Consider the following 19,986-nt stretch of genomic DNA (forward strand, 5'->3'; position numbering starts at 1 on the left):
CCATTCATCAAACTAGGAGCATAACAAGTTCTTTCAGACTTTTGCTCTATCATCATCCTAGTTCATTTTCCAGGAATTATCTGGAAAACAGTGAAGACTGGCCCATGTCTGAAGACTGTAATTGCAAATCAGGTCCACAGTAAGAGCATTCCATGCGCTTCTGTGGCACCCACATTTATCACCATATTATCTTAGTTTACTGGGCCAGAAGGCTCTTAACACCAATGCTTATGTTATCACCCACTGTCACTCTTTCCTCAAGAGTGGCTTAGTAAATACTGAATTACATATTGATAAAGTAGGCCAAAAAAAATCTGTGACAGCAAACTGTAGTGGTGTCGTATTGACTGTCCCTGGCCATCACTTGCATCCTTTTACAGGACACTGATCTGCTAGTCTGACTGGTGCCACTCTCCAGCCAGAGCTTAAGTGCTATCACAAACCTTTCTGAAATGGAAGAATATATTTTAAGTATTATTGTTTTCTAGTTACAAAAGTAATATGTTCATTGCAGAACATGTAAATTACAGGACATTATAATAAGAAAATTAAGACTATCTAGAGGTGTGTGGAAATATTGCTACCCAAATTGTTATTAGGAACAAGCAGTTACATTTACAAAATAGCAGTTTGATTTCCTTGTAAGTATAAAAAGGTCTCTAACCCAGTGTTCAGGCATGTGAACTTAAACACCCTGTATAGGTGCCGGTTCAGGTTCCACCTGCTCCACTTCTAATCCAGCTCCCTGCTAATGTTCCTGGTAAAGCAATGGAAGATGGCTGAAGTACCTGGGCATCTGCCATCCACATGGGCAACCTGGATAAAGTTCCCAGCTCCTGATTTCCGCCTGGCCTAACCTCGGCTGTTGTGGCTATTTGGGGAGTAAACCAGTAGATGGAAGATATCTACCCCCACTCCACCTCTCCTATTTTATTTTATTTTATTTTATTTTATTTTTTATTTATTTTTTTAATTTTTTATTTTTTTATTTTTTTATATTTTATATTTTATTTTATTTTACTTTTGACAGGCAGAGTTAGACAATGAGAGAGACAGAGAGAAAGGTCTTCCTTTGCCGTTGGTTCACCCTCCAATGGCTGCCGCGGCCAGCGCGCTGCAGCCGGCGCACCGCACTGATCCAATGGCAGGAGCCAGGTACTTATCCTGGTCTCCCATGGGGTGTAGGGCCCAAGCACTTGGGCCATCCTCCACTGCACTACCGGGCCACAGCAGAGAGCTGGCCTGGAAGAGGAGCAACCGGGACAGAATCCGGCGCCCCGACCAGGACTAGAACCCAGTGTGCCAGCGCCGCAAGGCGGAGGATTAGCCTAGTGAGCCGCGACGCCGGCCTCCTTTTTGTAACTCTTTGAAGTAAATACATAAATCTTAAAAAAGAAAATGAGGACTGTTACTTTCAAGCAGATGTATGCAAGGGAACTTTTAAAAGTATGTGGCAATTAAAATTTAAAAATTTTAGTGCAAAAAATTTTTTAAATCCTAACAGTATTAATGTGCATTTTCCATGAACTTTTTGAAGAGTTGTCTTGTAAGTGCACAAATGGAACTTATTTATTCCTTGTCTAAATTAATAGATTAGCATTGAAAGTACCATTATAAATATAATTGGTAATCACATGGAATATAGATTTTATGAAACATTGCAGAGTCACAATTTAAGGGCAGAATCATCCCCGATGTTCAGAAGGCCGTTAAGCAGCATTGTTTAGATGTATAAATTCATGGCCTTCCTAGTGGACTTTAATGTCTTGAATGGTTACCAAGATATTCAGAGTAGTTCATCTAATTGGAAATCAAACTCCATTAGCCAAATCTTAAAGTTACTCCTTGTAGAATGTAAAGGGCAGCTGGAATAAATTGAGTACATGAGTAGGTATTCTGCTAGACACCTGACATGCATGCTTTTCCATTAAATCTTACACTGTCTCTAGGATAGGTACTCATGAATCCATTTTTTTCCCAATTTATTTATTTGTTGGAAAGAGTTAAAGAGGTCTTCAGTCTTCTAAGTCTGCTAATGAGGCTCACTGCCTCATTTCTTTGAGGTTGCCATTCAAACAATATCTCAATGATATATGCATGGCATATAGCTAACATGTTTGCTGAGAGAAGGAAGGAAGGTAATATCACTTCAACCAAGGTGTGCACTACACTAGAAGTGCAATGAAAAACATGGAGGGTATGAGGTATATAGGCCAGTGGTCAAAGTCTATCTGGTTTCACTTGTCTTGTGTCTACTGCCTAACAGCTGCCCTGACTAGGCCAGGCTACTTCATCTGTAAAATGGAGACATGATGGGGTCAGCATTGTGGTCTGGCAGATGAAACCACCACACGTTATGCCAGCATCCCATATGGGCACCAGTTCGTGTCCCAGCTGCTCTGATTCTAGTCCAGCCTCCTGCTAATGGCCTGGGAAAAGCAATGGAAGATGGCCTAAGTGCTTGGGGCCCAGCTACCCACGTGGGAGACCTGGAAGAAGCTCTTAGCTCCTGGCTTTGGCCTGGTTCAGCACTGGCTGTTGTGGCCACAGTCCTTTGTTCTCTTGAAGTTTAGTCTACTCAGATTGTGAGGAAAAAGTAAGCAAAATAAGTAAAAATAATTCCATAAAATATACAGTATATGATTAAGGAGAAAAAGCAAGGAAAGAGGATATGGAATAAGGGGTGACAAGTGTTGAACTGTTGTTGTGATGACCAGAGAATACCTCATTGAGATGTTGTTTGAATGGCAACCTCAAAGAAATGAGGCAGTGAGCCAAGTGAGTATTTGGAGGAAGCACATTCCATGAAGTCAAAGTCATTACCTGAGAATACAGTGAGAGTAGAAAGTGCTCCAAGGGTGGAGGCTGAGAAGGCAGAAAACACTTCACATCGTTATCTTGGGGAATGAGGAAGAGATTGTGGGTTGTGCAGTTTTCCGTGCTTGAGATTTGTGATCATGAATTTTAAATTATATCAGTCCCAGTTGTATAATTTTTTCTGTAGCAAGATTTAGCTGTTCAGATGCAGGCACAGGTGGAGTTCAGTGCCAACACTTTGCCATAAGGTACAAAATAGAAAAAACATCTGAGGGAAGTGAGGGTTTTGTTGAGGGAAAGTGATCATATTAATTTACAGGGGAAGCTGGGCTGGGTGAAGAGCAAAGTGAAGCACAGATGGGGTGAAAGTTGCAGAATAGTGGACCTCAGCGAGGTCAAGGATGTAGCACAGATACTTCAGCAAGTACGATGGGAGGTGCTGAGCCCAGAGTGGCTGATCACAGGGCCCAGTCTCTGACTGTTGCAGTTCAGGTTGTCATGGAACTGGGAGGCCGATGTAAGAGGAGGAGATGTAAGATCACCAGGAATAAGGATGCCTAGAAATTATTCCATTTAATTGTAATTTTCTTTCAGGGAAGTCATGATTTTCATGAAGGCGTTAGAGCTGGTAAGTGACAAATGGTTGTTTCATCCCTGGTTCTTAGAGAAATTGGATTTGTGAGTATATTCTGTTAATTGAAGATAAGAGTTGTTAATGAAAATCAAACTTTATAAAGATTCCTACTTGGGGGTGTTTTTATTGTTACAATCTGGGATATAAGAGATCAGTCTTTGAAACTAATACTGTTTTAAAAATTCATAACTTTATTGCTGCTCCCTAATTTATATAAAATGCTTCAAACAGTTTCTGAAAGTGAAAGTACCAGATAAGGGTTTTGTTGATGCAAAAGTTTTGAAATTCATGGATAGTTTTTTCCTGCTACATTTCCCATGAACACTTTGAAGACCTTTATGTAAGCAGTACTCCTGCTCCTAGAGTCACGTGGACTGCCTCTAGTAAGTTCAGGATCAACTTGTAAACTCAACCTGCTGGTGAGGCCTTTGAAAGGTGCATTTGTTCCCTTACAAAAGTTCTCAAGTCCCCTACCCTTCTCCTTTTTGTACTGTCTTAGCAAAAATCGAGCAGTGTTGAGCCTTGCCTTGTACCTCTTTTTCTGTACCTGAGCAGTTAAACATTGCTGGGAAAAACCATGACACTTTCCATTTTTGCTTATCTCCAAAGTCAGCATTGTAGAAAGAGCAAGTGTTGTGGTTGATACCCCCACTCCAGGAAACAATTCCTTCATATATATAATGCTTAACTCTGTAAAGAGCTATTATTTGTGTTCTATGAAATGAGTTGCTTTTCTCTACATTTAGTTGGCATATTTAATTTTCTTATAGTTTTATTAATCATTTAATATAGTACAGACTGGATATAAGATGTTATGTACTCTGAGCTCTAAGCTGTGATAAACAATGATCACTGTGGTAGAATTCTCTTAACGTCAAAATCCTTCTAGAAGACACATGAGGTTGGCCGGCGCCGTGGCTCAATAGGCTAATCCTCCACCTGCGGTGCCGGCACACCGGGTTCTAGCCCCAGTCGGGGCGCCGGATTCTGTCCCAGTTCCCCTTCTTCCAGGCCAGCTCTCTGCTATGGCCCGGGAGTGCAGTGGAGGATGGCCCAAGTGCGTGGGCCCTGCACCTCATGGGAGACCAGGAGAAGCACCTGGCTCCTGCCATCGGATCAGCGTGGTATGCTGGCTGCGGCGGCATTTGGAGGGTGAACCAACGGCAAAAAAAGGAAGACCTTTCTCTCTGTCTCTCTCTTTCACTGTCCACTCTGCCTGTCAAAACAAAACAACAAAAAACCAAACACATGAGGTTGAATCAAAAGAGATGGCTGTATGTGTTATAGAAACCAACTGAATTGTGCATTTCCTCCACTAATTCCTTGTACATTCTTGCTCCATGTGGATCAGAGGCTAAAATTCTGGTTTTAGAAGGACCCATGTACTATCTGGGTTGTTAATATTCATTACAAGTTAGAGTAGCCCTTCTTAAAAAGAAAGGTATTACTTTTTGGTACATACTCAGTTGTTTTAAGGAAAAAGAGGTAAAGCCAAACAATATCATTAAAAAAGTGCTTATCAACTTCCTTTTTAATAGAGAGTGAGTGTATTGCTGCCTCCTGTCAGCATAGCCTCTGTTCAGAAAGCAGTGATCTAGTGTGGGTGGGACTGTTAAAATTCTTAGATATCAAATGTTTGATACAATGTGGTAATTATAAAAATGTTACCAAATTAGAGAATGGTTGTTTAAAAAAACTTACCTTTAACATACAGAATAAACTTCAGATTTTAGATGAAAATAAAGAGTACCTTTGCAGCGACAGAAATCTACCATATGGAATTTGATTGTGGATCTCTCAGAAAACCTGACAAATCTGAACTGCCTTAAGCTATATTATTCTAGGTACAAAATGTTGTTAGCTTGAAGTAACATACTGATTGGATTAATATTGCCTTTCCTTTTGCCCCTCAGTGGAATCTCAAGGAAATAGAATTGGCTAGAACACTTAGAGGGGAAGAAATTCTTGTAGAAAGAAGGTCCCAGGATTATTCTTTGTTTACACTGTCCAGGGAATACAAAACTTTTAAATTGATGGGGATCAGCACAACAGTGTTTAATATCACCACTGATCTGATACCAAATCCGGTAGCGGGTAGCCAAACCTTCAAAAAGCTCTGCTAGCCACATTTCATTGTGTATAAAATTTCCTTCCCTTTACCTGCCAACACACCCTTCTTCCTTGCTTCCTAGGCTGTTTAACTCTTTAGCCTTTTAATGCTACTTTAGATTTTTCCAGTTCATTATAGAGTGTTTTTATTTAAATATTTCCATCCTGCCCAAGAATTAAGCACATTTTAAGCATGGTTGATATTTGCTACCACATCCAAACTTTGCTTTTTTAAACCTTTTAAGGTAATTGTAGACTAATATGTAGTTTTAAGAAGGAGGTCCAGTGTACCCTCCATGCAATTTCCTAAATGGTAACATTTGTGTAAGTACAGTGTATTACCACAGCCAGGAAATGGACATGGCCCTCTGTTTTTAGAAGTTACAGATTGCCTCATACTTAAGATCCTGTGGGGATGCTGTGCGGCTACACTAAGTGATGACTGCGCTGAAATGGAAGCAGAAGGTTTTGTGATAACCTAAGTAATTGTGGTCTGACTTTCTCGTTCAGAGCTGTCTGAACTACAGGACTCAGCAGAACAGCAGTATCCACAATTAATTATGTACAAATTCCCCTTTCTTCTACCTTAAGCTTTTAATTTTCCTCCCAAAACCCAATGTGGAGGCAGTTAAAAGGCTGATCTGGGACCTCTGCCCTCCCTTGTCCTCCTTAAAACCAACTCTGGTTTATGCTTTTTGGTAACATGGAGATTTCATTTATGACTGAAGAAAAAAAAGTTCTACAGTTTTAAACACTGGATTAGTTCAGTAGAGTTTATTAATACTAGAAGCATGAGGCTTAGGAGGTTAGAAAATATCTACATTGGTCATAAAAATAAACTGCTATACATCCAGAGTCTGGAGATTTAAAAGAAAAATAGAACATGTACACAAATTTTGCAGAATAAAATGTGCTATAGGAAAAATATCCCCAAATAAGACAGTTTCTTTCAAGTAATTAAAATTTGGTAATATCAAAAAGAAATACACTAACATCTGTGTCTTCTCTTGACAGTTTTAATTGATAAAGACCAGAATCCAAAGTGGAAACCAGCTACTCTAAAAGAAGTTACCGATGAAGATTTGAATAATCATTTTAAATCTCTGGGAAGCAATGATTTAAAATTTTGAGGTGACTGGCTTCTTAAGGTACATTTTGGAGCAGGGGTTGTCAAACTATAGCAGGTAGGCCTGCTGTCTAGTTTTTTATAGCCTGCAAGCTGAAAGTGCTTTCTGCATTTTTTTAAGTGGTTGGAAAGAGAAATCAAAGACCAGTATATCATGGTGTGAAAATTACGAAATTAAAATATCAGTGTCCATAAGCAAAGCTTTATTGGAACATAGTTGTATTTATCTGTTTGCTGTCTATGGCTATTTTGCATGTCCAGCAAAGTCTAAAATGTTTATTATCTGGTCTTTGTCAGAAAAAGTTTGCCAACATCTGTTGTAGCAGATGAGAAAATTCAAAGATCTTTCATCAGATCTTATTGACATGTGAACTTAATTTGGCTTTTGGTAGTGTTTTGTATGTTCAGTAAATAAACTCATCAGGAATAGATTATAAAAAAAATAAACCCCGAATTGTTTTTTGTATTCAAATATCTCAGATTCCTTCATATGTGTGCATTTTAAAGGAACTCTTCTGCCAGTTGTAAACATTAGATATCAAACCACATAAAATGTTACTAAGGTATTTCTCTAGTATAATTAACTCAGCCTTGGCCTTCCCTGAAGTAACTGAATACCTTCCGATGGCAAAATTTCTTGTTACTTAACTATTTGCTAATCTGACAATGAGAAATTAGAAAACTCTAATCTCTGAGAGACACTCTGCTGTCTGCAGCAAAAGTTTGTGTGATAGTTTTTTCCTTCTTGATTTGAACCTTGTTTAAAGATAATTAACTGTAAAGATTTTTTCAAAATAGAAAATCTTCCAATAATTTGACAAAATAAGTGCTTAAGGTATGCAAGAAATTTCAAGGTGTTCCAGACTCAGTACTTTAAATTTCTAGGTAAGAATACTTTATTAAAAGGTTAGTTTATCTTTCATCCCCAACCCCTCAGAAACTGAGAATTTCATGTTTGTAAGAACAAGAGAGACATAAAAGATATGTGCTCTACCCTTCTCTTAAATAAGGAAATTGCAACCCAGAAGTTACTGCTTTAAGTTTTCTCAGTGCTTAATCTTTTTCTGCCAAAAATCCAAGAACATACCTGTAATAAAGATGCCATGATGGACACCTTTATATTCTGAAAGTTCTGAAAAATGGACCTGAATGTTTGAAGAAATTAGTTGTATAAATGGATTTTTTACTCACTTTACTAATGCAGAAAAAAATCCTTTATATTGTTTACCAGTTGGCAGGTACACAGTATTGGAAAGTATTTGCTTATTCCAGTTAAATAAGGATTCATAGCTAGTTAATTGCAACTGGATTTTTATTGCAGTTACAAAAAAACGCTTTCACAGAAATATTTGGAAAAAATATACCACTTCATAGCTACGTCCTACAGGGAAGGTATTCGATGCCAGCGCCTGTGGCTTTGAGGAAAACATATCCTATTTGTGAGTTCATAATCAGACTGGGCATAGCATGATTAAGCAAGTACAAAGTTATAATGTCTCTACATTTTTATTTCTAAAATTATGAAATACAAAAGTATAGTTCCTACTACCTCATAAAATGTCAACAATATCAAGGATATGAGGGGTCATGCTACTTCATTGTGTATACTTTTACAATAAGGCAGTTTGACACAAATTATTCCTTTGGAACTAAGATAATTATTTTTGTCCCTTTCAAAATTGTGCTGTTAGTGCTAATAACCATAGAGTTTGTGAAGAACTGGTAAGGCAACTAAAAGTGAAGAGTTCCAAGAGCAAAGGCAAGTAACAAAGGTAGCACTGCAGTGTGTTCACGGGGTTCTGTTACTTTGTAAATAAGGAATTGGCACACTTATTCCTCTTAAGCTACCCCTACACTGGATGTTCCAAATGGTTCCCTTTTCAATAGCTAAACTTTTTTTCATTCTTCTGTTTTCTATGTCTCCTTCCCAAACAGTCCTTCTACTCTTTACTTTTCATGAAAGACAGTCAAAATGAAGCAAAGCCAATATTTCAGTATAAAGGTTCAGAAGACATGCTATCAAAGCTATTCTCATTCATCTTGTCATCAAGGTTTTGATGAGGTAACTATCACATGTAATATAAATTTGTTGACTTAGCTCTCTCCTCCTCCCGCCTACCTCCAATCTACTAACTCACCGATTATACAAGCCTTATAGTTCCTTGTTCATGTGTTTACATGGACTATAGCATATATAAGTCTCTTGGAAGATACTGTACCCACAATACCATACACTTAAAATATGACTCGGGGTCAATGGAGTACTGCATGGTGACAAACTAAGCCATCATATTTGCAGAGAGAAAGAAAAACAAAGACTTCTAAGCTAGATGTGGATCAGGCAGGGCTCCCTATTACTCCCCTGGGAAAGAGGAAACCTCAAGTTCAAATACCTAGATATAACAAACACACATCTGTGCCCCTAAATTTTAAATTTAGTGACATTCTGCTTTATAATGGCTTGTTCTCACCCTTGTCTTTTATATACTTAATTACCTTGCTGGTAATATCTTCATATTAGATGCAAAATGAATGAAAAACATTTAGGCTTTTTATGAGAAAACCCCAAACTTCTCTTCATAAGCTTGAAGTACGTTTTGTACTTTCTGCCTTAGCTTTATGCTTTCATATCCTTGTATAAACAGGAATGGATCTTTTTCTATTGCATAAGTTGCTAGACTACAAGTATATAGTGGAGCAGTGCAAGTCCTAGGACAAGTGTCCAAAAGCAACTGAAAGGGCACATCATTCGTTTAATACTTTTTTCTTTGCTAATGTCATTTGGAGAATTCGGGTTTCAAAGTAGGAAAATCAGAGGTAGCTTTTCTGCCTGCTTACAAGGCCGAATATAGCTTCATCACATTAAAGAGACCATAGGCCTTTTTCTGCCTTTCTTTATATTTCAGTGACACTGCTGTATTCTGTCTTCAAAAAAGGAAATTGCACATATGGGCTTATTAAATAATTTTCTTTCCAGTTAAACTCAATGTATAGGAAATCTTGATTCTGAATTAGACTCAGCACTAATTTTCCTAGTCTCTTCTCCTAAATTTTGTTAGCCTTGATCTCCAAATAGTATATAATCCTTAAAAAAAAGGTGTGTGTATAAGCATGCGTGACAAAAAAAAAAAAATGAAAAAGAATTTAAGAATAGCTAGCATCCTACAAAGGCAGCCAAGTTCATGAAAATACTATATAGTGTAGGGCTAAAAATGTTCCATGGCATATGTTACATCCTTAACACACACATCCACAAACACAAGTACAGTCCTTAGAGGATTGTTCTTTCTGTTTAGTGCTATAAATCCTTATACATTATTTGGTACCACAGTAATTTGAATGGTGACTGCCCACCACTCATTTAAAAAACTGGGAGCAGGTTGCCCATATGAACATCTGCATGTGACACAGTAAAGCTGTATACACAGTTAGCACTGAACCAGGTTCTGCTTTCTGCCTTGCAGCTTAGACTGTTTAAGGTTGACTAGATAAAAGTTACCCATATGTATTTCATATAGTTATATCCCTGGGCTGCTTAATTCAAAGCAATAAACAGTAATATCATGGCTTCTGTAAATTCTGTCTTTTTGAGATGGCTTTATAGGCAAAGTCCAAGACATCCAATAATAAATGTAGTTAGTTAGGGCCCTGAGGTTCAAGGTGGTAGTTAAGCTTTCATCTACAAAAATAACATCTTAAGGACAGAGTTTGAGGTGGACCCCTTCTACACTGGTTGCTTTCTAATGCCAGGTCATCTGTGTCACACTGTTCACCAAGGCTTGAGTGCCATCCGCATGCCAAGGCATATTTGAGAAAAAGGCATATCTTTTAAAGTGGAGTGCCTTTAAAAAACCACTTGGGATGTGGGCTTGTTTAATCTTTAGCATTTTCTATGGTTATGCCATAACTGCCTCAGGAAAAGAGTGAGGCAGATAATTACTGAATCCCATGGGAACTCTGTTCAGCCCCTCACAATGACCAAACTCCAAGACCAGGCAGATGAACATTGCTGTTAACACACAACTGTTTCAAATGTGTTTCATCTTACATATTCCTAAACTGGTGACATACGTGTTTGCATATCCAGGTGGAATTATTTGTACTTACACCAAGTTTTACTTTGTTTCATGTATTTAAACTAGCACCGACTCAGTGTCGCCCTCCAGCAGCATCAAGGGCACTCGCTCTCGATGTAAGGGATGTCGTAGTACTTGATGTTATTTCTTGCCCACTGCTGCAAGGCATCATGCAAGATTTCCTGGGACAGGCGATGTGCATATTCAAAGATCACAGTATTGGTCCCCGGGGGTTCCTTCACTTCCTCTTTGACGTTAGCTGGAGAAGGCCTGGGCAGCAATCTCTCTTCTGGCATGAAGCTTTCTTCACTTTCATGCCGCTTCTCAATCTCAAATGTGGTAGGAAATGGGAAAGTTTGCTTTGATTTGATGCAACCCATGTTATGTGAAGAAGTTTGAAAGCAAGCAATAGAAAATGACTACTTCAGCATCTTTGGGAAAGCAACCAGGGCAGGTTTTGTCCACGTGATGTCGCCCAGCGTGTTCTGTCCAGAGGCCACTGCAGTAGTCAGTGCTCCCCCTCACCACTCTCCAGGTGTAGTGTTTATCTGTTAAGACAAAGGAGGTTTCATTTTGGAGGTTCTAGAAAGCAAAATAATGCACGACTTGGTACATGTGGAAATTAGTTACTTGGAGGAAATGTGCAGCAACAAGCAACTTTATCTCACTCAATAAAAATTGGTATTTGTAAAACAGAATAACATTTTTTCAAGGACTTGAACATTTTATGAATCTGAGAACATAGTTAAACTTTTGCTATCTGAGTTATCTGTACACCCAGGTCAGAAAACTATTGCTCTTTGGACCAAATTCCAGCTTCCTGTTTTTGTAAATAAAGTTTGTCGGAGCCCAACTATGCTCATTTGTTTACATGTTATGTATGGCTGCTTTTGTGCTACATCATTAGAGCTGAAGTATTGACAGAAAACTTGTGGCTGGCAAAACCTATCTGGCCCTTTATAGAAATATTTGTCACACCCTAATCTTTACTATCAAGGACAAGAAGCATATCAAACATTTGTTCCTGCCACAAACCTCAGCAGCCTACCCATCCTAGACTGCTGGTAGAGTCATACTTTGTCCCCTAGCCAGATAGTTACAACTCAGACTGACAGAAAAGACGGTCTTCACACTAATACCAATTCTAAGCAACACAGGACAGACAGAACTGAGCCACCTGTTTCTCTTTCTAACTTAAATACCCTGTGAAATGACATGAAAAGCTCAGTTGACTTGTTTCTAAAATTACTGGTCTTAAACAAATTCATTTTTTCATAGCTTATAATTAAAGAATTCTAGAAAAGGTAACTTTTGTGAGATCTGTTATACACTGAATTTTATCCGATTTTTCCCAAAATATTGTATGTGCTCCAGGGTGATAATGGGAGCAAAAAGGAAATCTAGCCTTTCACCTCTACTTCTGAATGCTCCACTTTACGGTTCACCTCAGACATATTTCAATAAAGGAAACGAGGAACGTGCGTGCTAGCATGTCTTGTTTACGAGACTGAAACCTTGGTTACTGTCTTGAATTGTGTATGGCCAACATGTAATGACCTACCAAAGCATCTGTTTATTTTTTACTGTGAGGAATTATTAAAGGACATGGACATAGTTAATTTATTATGATTAGAGAATTTGATGTCAGATAAATAAAAGGCCATGAATAGAATTGGAAGGATATTCTGTGTTTCCTAAAGGATCTCTGTTTTTGCAAAAGCAATTTTTCCTTACCATAACTATCAGCAAAAAGCAATTTTAAGCCTGGACAAAATATTTGTGGGCAGGTATTTGTAGACACTGAACGACAGCAGTTTAGAACCCCAGGATTCTCAAAATGGTACATACCAAAATTATATAATTTATATATGTAAATTATATGGCGAGTATGCATATGGAAAAAACAAAATAGAGATACTTAAAATCCATGGAAAGTAGAATTAGAAATTTATTTTGGTACAAAGACTTGAAATCCTTGCATAATTTTTTTAATACTCATCTTCTATGAACTTCTGAAGATACCTTATGTCATTAGGTAATTCCAAAATAAAACAGATACAATTACACCTTAGCATGATGGCAAAAATCCAGACCACCACCACATGCTAGTGAGTATATGAACTGTTGTTGATTGCTGGTGAGAATACAAAATGGTACAGTCACTTATGAAGACAGTTTGGCAGTTTATTATAAAACCAAACACTATCTTACCATATGATCAAGCAATTGTGCTGCTTGGTATTTACCCAAACTTATATTCACACAAAAACCTACACACAGATTATCTATAGCAGCTTGTTTTATAATTGCCAAATCTTAGAAGCAACCAAGGTGCCCTTCAGTTGGTGAATGATTAAAAACTGACAGAGGGACCGGCCCTGTGGCGTAGCAGGTAAAGCCATCCCCTGCAGTGCCGGCATACCATATGGGTGCTGATTCAAGTTTCGGGTGCTCCACTTCTGATCCAGATCTCCACAATGGCCTGGAAAACAGAAGATGGAGGAAGTTCCTGGCTCCTGGCTTTGGATCAGCACAGCTCTAGCCATTTCGGCCATCTTGGGAGTGAACCAGCTGATGGAAGATTTCTCTCTCTCTCTCTGCCTCTCCTCTGTGTAACTGACTTTCAAGTAAATAAACCTTCTAAAAAAAATGTGGTAGAATTAGAAGTGATAGAGTATTCAGCATTAAGAAGAAAAGAGTTGCCAAGCCATAAATAGAAAAGAAGGAAACTTAAATGCTTATTACTAAGTTAAAGACGCCACTCTGAAAGGGCTGCTATATGATTTCAACAGTGTGGCATTCTAGAAAAGGTAAAACTGTCAGGACAGCAAATAAGATGAGTGATTGCCAACGGTTGCAGAGGAGGGCAAGATGAATGGGTTCAGCACAAATGATTTTTATGGCACTGAAACTATAGTAAATGATACTATAATGCTGAATATACATTACATATTTTTCAAAATTCAAAAACCCTAATACAAGATACAGACTTTGGTCAGGATATGTCAGTGAAAGGTTGTTTACTGTGACATACTACTTGGGTCTGGGATGTTGAACATAGGAGAGGCTCTGTGGGCATGTGTGGTGGTGGGGGTATACGAGAACTGTACCATTTAATTTTTCTGAACTAGAACTGCTCTAAAACAGACTATTAATAAAAATGACTATGTGTTGTCCTCCCAACTTATATGTTGTAAGAGGTGTACTTTAAAAATAAATATATAGGGGCCAGCACTGTGGTGCAGGTTAATCCTCTGCCTGTGGCACTGGCATCCCATATGGGCGCTGGTTCTAGTCCCAGCTGCTCCTCTTCCAAAGCTGCTCCATACTAATGTACCTGGGAAGACAAGAGAAGATGGCCCAAGTGCTTGGGACCCTGCACCTACATGGGAGACTCAGAAGCAGCTCCTGGTTCAGATCTTCCTAGCTTTGGCAGTTGCAGCCATTTGAAGAGTGAGTCAGCAGATGGAAGACCCTGTCTCTCCCTCTCACTGTCTGTAACTCTACCTCTCAAATAAATGAGCAAAAAATCTTTTTAAAATTTTATATAATAGTGTCAAAATAATGGAGAACTAAAAACCAACAGAACTAAAGGGAGAAATAAGCCTGCCACAAGCATGACTGGAGATTTACATATTATTCTCTGTTAAAATATCCAAAGAAAAAAATCAGAAATACACATATAAAACAACATTATAATGAACTTGGCTAACACTATACCCAACAACTACTATATTTTAGAAATTTATTTATTTATTTGAAAGGCAGACAGAAAGGGAGCTTCCATCCATTGGTTCACTTCCTAAATACCCATGATAATTAGAGTTAGGCCACATTGAAGCCAGAAGCCAGAATGGCATCATTTAAAGCTTAGAAAGATTGACAGATTTAAATCAGGTCTCTCTTGCCTGAAAAGCTAAAGTAAAAGTTAGTAGAAGGAAGGAAATTATAGATAAGAGTAGAATCAATTGAAGTGAACAATAATCAAGAGATCTGATACTGATTTTTTAAAAAAATGGAATTATGTATTTCCAAGATGTGCAATGAAAAAGGAATTACTACATCTTACACTTAAGGAGACTTCAAAAGGTCAAAGGTAAATAGAATTACAAGGTAAGTCTAGGGGTGGGGGTTTAGCCTTGTGGTTAAAGCTATGGATTAAGACTAAGCCCTGGGGCTAGCGCTGTGGGGTAGAGGGTACAGCCGCTGTCTGCAGTGCCGGCATCCCATATGGTTGCTGGTTTGAGTCCAGTTCCAAGCCAGCTCTTCTGCTATGGCCTGGGAAAGCAGAAGATGGTCCAAGTCCTTGGGCCCCTGCACCCACCCAGCTCTGCCCATTGCAGCCATTTGGGGTGTGAATCAGCATATGAAATATCTCTCTGCCTCTAAATCTGCCTCTCCAACTCTGCCTTTCAAATAATAAATAAATCTTTCAAAAAAAAAATAAGTCCTACATCAGAGAACCCAACTTCAGTATCTGACTCCAGCTCCTGACTCCAGCTCTTGTGCACCCTGGAAAGCAGCAAATGATGGCCCAAGTACTTGGATCCCTGCCACGCACATGGATTGGGTTTCTGGCTCCTGGCTTTGGCCTGGCCCTGCTGTGGTTGTTGCACGCATTGGGAGAGTGAACAAAGGGATCGAATCCCTCTCTCTGCCTTTCAAATAAGTACATCCTTAAAATTCCTAGTATAATGTAACAGCAGTATGAATAGTTGTTATACCATCTTGTTTAGGGAATATGGCAATAGTGACTGTACATGTTCAGTACAGACCCAGTTTTCTCTTCCAAATATTTTCAACCTGCAGTTGATTGAATCCATGGACACAGAACCTGTGCCTGTGGAAGGCTAACAATAGCTTATACAAAAATTAAAAGGGACCATAGATCTAAATGTAAAACAAGACAACACAAGCGGGCCAGCACTGTGGTGCAGCGGGTTAAAGCCATGGCCTGAAGCGCTGGTTCTAGTCCCAGCTGCTCCTCTTCCAATCTGGCTCTCTGTTATGGCCTGGGAAACCAGTACAAGATGGCCGAAGGCTTTGGGCCCCTGCACCCAAGTGGGAGACCCAGAAGAATCTCCTGGCTCCTGGTTTTAGACTGGCACAGCTCCGGCTGTTGTAGCCATCTGGGGAGTGAACAGTGGATGGAAGACCTCTCTTTCTGTCTCTACCTCTCTCTGCCTTTCAAATAAATAAAATACATCTTTAAAAAAAAGACAACACAAAATATCTTAAATTAGGCAAAGTTCTTCAGATGCAACAGCAAAAGGATGATAACCTGAACTAAATAAAAATTGAGAACTTTTACTCTGGAAAAAAAAGCAGTAATAGAATGAAAAGACTGACAAATATAATAAATACTTGAATTCATCATCTCCCAAAATGATTTGAATCCAGAATATATCAACATCAAAACCAACAGTGGGGCCAGCATTGTGGCGTAGTGGGTAAAGCCACTACCTGTGATGCCAGCATCCCATATAGGTGTCAGTTTATGTCCCAGCTGCTCGCCCTACTTTGAATCCAGATTCCTAATAATGGCCTCGGAAAAGCTGCAGAGGATGACCCAAGTACTTGGACCCCTGCTACCCGTGTGGGAGACCTGGATGAAGCGCTTAGTTTCAGCCTGGCTCAGCCCTGGCCATTGCAGCTATCTGGGGAGTGAAGCAGTAGATGGGAGATCTATCTCTGTCTCACCTTCTAACTCTTACTTTCAAATAAATAAGTTAAAAAGTAAACAAAGAACTCAGTTTCAAAAATGGACAAAAGGGGTGTGCATTGGGCACAGTGGTTAAGACACCATTTGGGATGCACACATTCCTTATTGGAGTCTCTGGATCTGCTGGAGTCCCAACTCTGCTTCTGATCCAGCTTCCTGCACACCTTGGAAGGCAGTGGGTGAGGCTCCTGGCTTTTCCTTGTGCAGCTCCAGCTGTTGCAGGCATTTGAGAAGTGAACCAGCCTGTGAAAAATACCTCTCTTCTCTGTCTCCTCTCTCCCTCTTAAATAGATAAATTAAAAATTTTATATGGACAAAAGATTTAGACATTTCACTCAAGACTATCTACGGATGGTATATAAGTACATTAATCATTATGAAAATGCAAATTAAAACCCTGATAGGCCAGTGCCGTGGCTCACTTGGTTAATCCTCCACCTGCAGTGCCGGCATCCCATATGGGCACCAGGTTCTAGTCCCGGTTGCTCCTCTTCCAGTTCAGCTCTCTGCTGTGGCCAGGGAAGGCAGTGGAGGATGGCCCAGGTACTTGGGTCCCTGCACCTGCGTGAGAGACCAGGAGGAAGCACCTGGCTCCTGGCTTCGGATCTGCGTGGTGCGCCGGCCGTAGCGGGCATTTCGGGGGTGAACCAATGGAAGAAAGACCTTTCTCACTGTCTCTCTCTCTTTCACTAACTCTGCCTGTCAAATAGGAAAACAAAAACAAAAACAAAAACAAAACTTTGGCAAAGTACAACTATACACCTATTACAACAGGTAAATTAAAAAAAAAAAAAACACCAAGAGTACTTGGGAATGTACAGAGCAACTGGAACTCTTACGCATTGATGACAGAAATGCAAAATGGCATGGCCGATCTGGAAAATGGTGTGGCAGTTTCTTTTAAAGTTGGAACACTTATATGACCCATCAGTTCCAGTCCTAGAGAAAGCAAAATCTGTATCCACATAAAAAGTTTTATAGAAATGTCCGTCAGTTTTACTTGTATTGCCAAATGTCAGAAGCATTAATAAATATAAAACAATATAGATGGCTATTAAAGGCATGCTGATTGCAAAAAGCTAGTCTAAAAGGTTATGATATTCCGGAAAAGGCTACACTATGGGGAGAGGCAACATATTGGTGATTGATGGTGGGCAGGGATAGGTTATGACTACTCCTTTTCTGTAATGGAGCTGTTCTGTATTCTGATTGTGGTGGCAGCTATAACAAGTCCAACCACTTGTATTTAAAACATACAGAGCTGTTCACTATAATGAAGTCAGTTTTATTAAATGTAAAGTTAAAAATGATATTTTTTTAAAACCACAATGCCATTACCACTGAGATTGCAAAAATTAAAATTTTACCATTTCTTCCTGGCTAACAGATGAGATAGGCAAACAAGTCTGACTGTTTCCACTTGCAGAGGAATCTGACCTCGACAGTTCACGTGACCAGCAAGCATGAAGCTCTCACTCCCTATGCCAAGCTTCCTGTATGAAGAATTGCTCCAACAGGACTCTCTCCAGTCATAGCTTGTATTTTTACCTGTCAAACTTCCTGCCCAGGGCTAGTGTTGTGGGTTAAGACTCTGGCTGTGATCCAGCATCCCATGTGACTGCCAGTTTGAGACCCAGGTGGTCCACTTCTGATCCAGCTCCCTGCTAATGCACCTGGGAAGGGAGCAGATGACTAAAGTGTGTGGGTTCCTGCCACCCATGTGGGAGTCCCAGATGGAGTTCCAGGCCTCTGGCTTTGGCCTGTCTCAGCCCTGGCTGTTGCAACCATTTGGGGAGTGAACCAGCAGATGGACGGTCTCTCTGTCCCTCTCATAACTCTGCCTTTCAAAGAAAACTTTTTTCAAAGATTAAACAATTTAAAAACCCCAACTTCCTCCTCTTCTTAAATTTCTACCACCAGCTTTGAAGTTAATTCTTGCCAATAAAGACCAAAGTAGCTCCTTCCCAGGGTCTCTTGTTAGTCTCTTCTCACTTCTCCTTGACCCAGACTATGGACTGTCAGCAGGGACAGCTTCCTAGGCTCCCAATCAAGGACTAGCTGCCAACTCTGGCCTTCAGGTCCTTTTTTGTTAACACGCCACATATAATCATGCCACATATAATCATGTCATTCAACTGCTGCAGGGACTAGCATCTAATGGAGTTGCTCATCATGGCTGGGACAAGATGCTGCTGCCCTAACAGAATGTGATTAGTAAACTGTTGTACATATTTAAGATTTTAGCTCCGTAGTTTCCATCTCGAACAAACCTGTTGAGACTTATAAGAAAATGAGATCCTTTACGTCAGAGCTGAAGGAGAAAAAAAGCGTATCCTAGCATCTGCTGTTCATGGTGGCAGCTGTTCAGCTGCTTGATAGACATCTTAAAAGGCAGTTACAACCCAAGGTTGTGCGCCATTGAAGAACAAATAAGCTTTGTATGGTTTCAGTCTCCCCTGATGAGATAGTTGACTCATAAAGAGGAAATATAGCTTCAATGATATTAACCATTAACACAAGCCAATGGTTTAGTGGACTGTACAATCGTCTTTGACACAGCAGGTGTGATCAGCTGTCCCGAGTTCATTTTTAGACTGCATTGTTTGTCTATCAGGTTGGGAAGTTACTGTGGCCATCAGTTGTTGAAGGCACAATACATTAAATGCTATATATGAACCAGGACAGCTGTTTCGGACTTTGTCACTTCAACTGGCTGACTGCAGAAATATGAAGTGTTTAACATAATTTTCCAAAAATATTTAAAATTTACACCTTAGTATATAATCTCAAGATACCTAAAAGAGTATTGGTGAGAACATCCCTTAACCATGCAGACTGCACTGAGTGCTGTGTGTTCAGGACCAGTGTCCATCGCAGTCCAACTGCCTTTGTGATCTCCATCAAAACCAAAGGGAGGGAGAGAGCGAGCGAGATGAGAACTGAAGCAGCTTTATAAGTAGTGAGATGCCAGAGAGGGTCCTTCATTCATCTTTGCCTTATTAGCCAAATGGTGAAGCCACTGCCAGCAAAAATCAAATCTAACAGTGCCCTTCTTCCCCGCCCTCCTGCCCCTTTCCCGTAGTCCCAGTGCAGACATCAGTACACATCAGTCACACACGAGGAAAAGGCAGCCCCTTCATGCTCGCCTTCATGTCACTCTGAAGCCTCAAGGCACTAAGTTGGGAAGCGCGTCAGGCCACGACCCTGGCGTGGCCCTCAGAGGAGTGGGTCTGGCGACTCCCCGGCCTTCAGCCCGTTCTTTGCTGCTCATCTTGAAGCTGTGGTCTTCACGCTGGCTGCAGTGTCATCAGAAGGAGTAACCTCCTTGGGAATCTGCCAGTTACAAAAACGTCGTAACTTGGATGAACGCAGCTAACTTCTAAAATCTGCTCTGTATACAAACAGGCTGCTAAACCCTGAGAATCTATCTTAAATACTAGATAAAGAAAAGGTAACCTTTTACTGTTGTCCTACTTGATGTCACGCTCTAAGCCTTCATACA

General features: G+C 39.8%; 2 protein-coding genes and 1 long non-coding RNA gene across 6 annotated transcripts in view; 2 read left to right on the plus strand and 1 right to left on the minus strand.

Annotated features, from left to right (window-relative positions):
- HIBCH (3-hydroxyisobutyryl-CoA hydrolase) overlaps nt 1-7,133 on the plus strand; it is a 104,626-nt gene extending 97,493 nt beyond the window's left edge. For all 4 annotated transcript variants that reach the window (XM_002712340.6, XM_089330189.1, XM_089330190.1 and 1 more), the window contains 2 exons: nt 3,412-3,445; nt 6,575-7,133. In XM_002712340.6, the coding sequence (XP_002712386.2) occupies nt 3,412-3,445; nt 6,575-6,690 (150 nt within the window). In that variant the 3' untranslated portion in view covers nt 6,691-7,133. The remainder of the gene's footprint in view (nt 1-3,411; nt 3,446-6,574) is intronic.
- A 1,486-nt stretch (nt 7,134-8,619) lies between these two features.
- On the plus strand, nt 8,620-18,451 carry LOC149127335 (uncharacterized). Its single transcript, XR_016232026.1, has 2 exons — nt 8,620-8,748; nt 17,872-18,451. It is a non-coding gene; the product is annotated as an uncharacterized LOC149127335 (long non-coding RNA).
- Nucleotides 10,783-11,282, minus strand: AKAP19 (A-kinase anchoring protein 19). The gene has a single exon (XM_089330192.1). The coding sequence runs from the start codon at nt 11,140-11,142 to the stop codon at nt 10,858-10,860; it is 285 nt and encodes a 94-aa protein (XP_089186318.1). The 5' UTR covers nt 11,143-11,282; the 3' UTR covers nt 10,783-10,857.
- Nucleotides 18,452-19,986: the final 1,535 nt, after the last annotated feature.

This window comes from Oryctolagus cuniculus, chromosome 3 (assembly GCF_051225735.1).
Source record: "Oryctolagus cuniculus isolate XC-2025 breed Fujian yellow rabbit chromosome 3, ASM5122573v1, whole genome shotgun sequence".
Lineage (NCBI taxonomy): Eukaryota > Metazoa > Chordata > Mammalia > Lagomorpha > Leporidae > Oryctolagus > Oryctolagus cuniculus.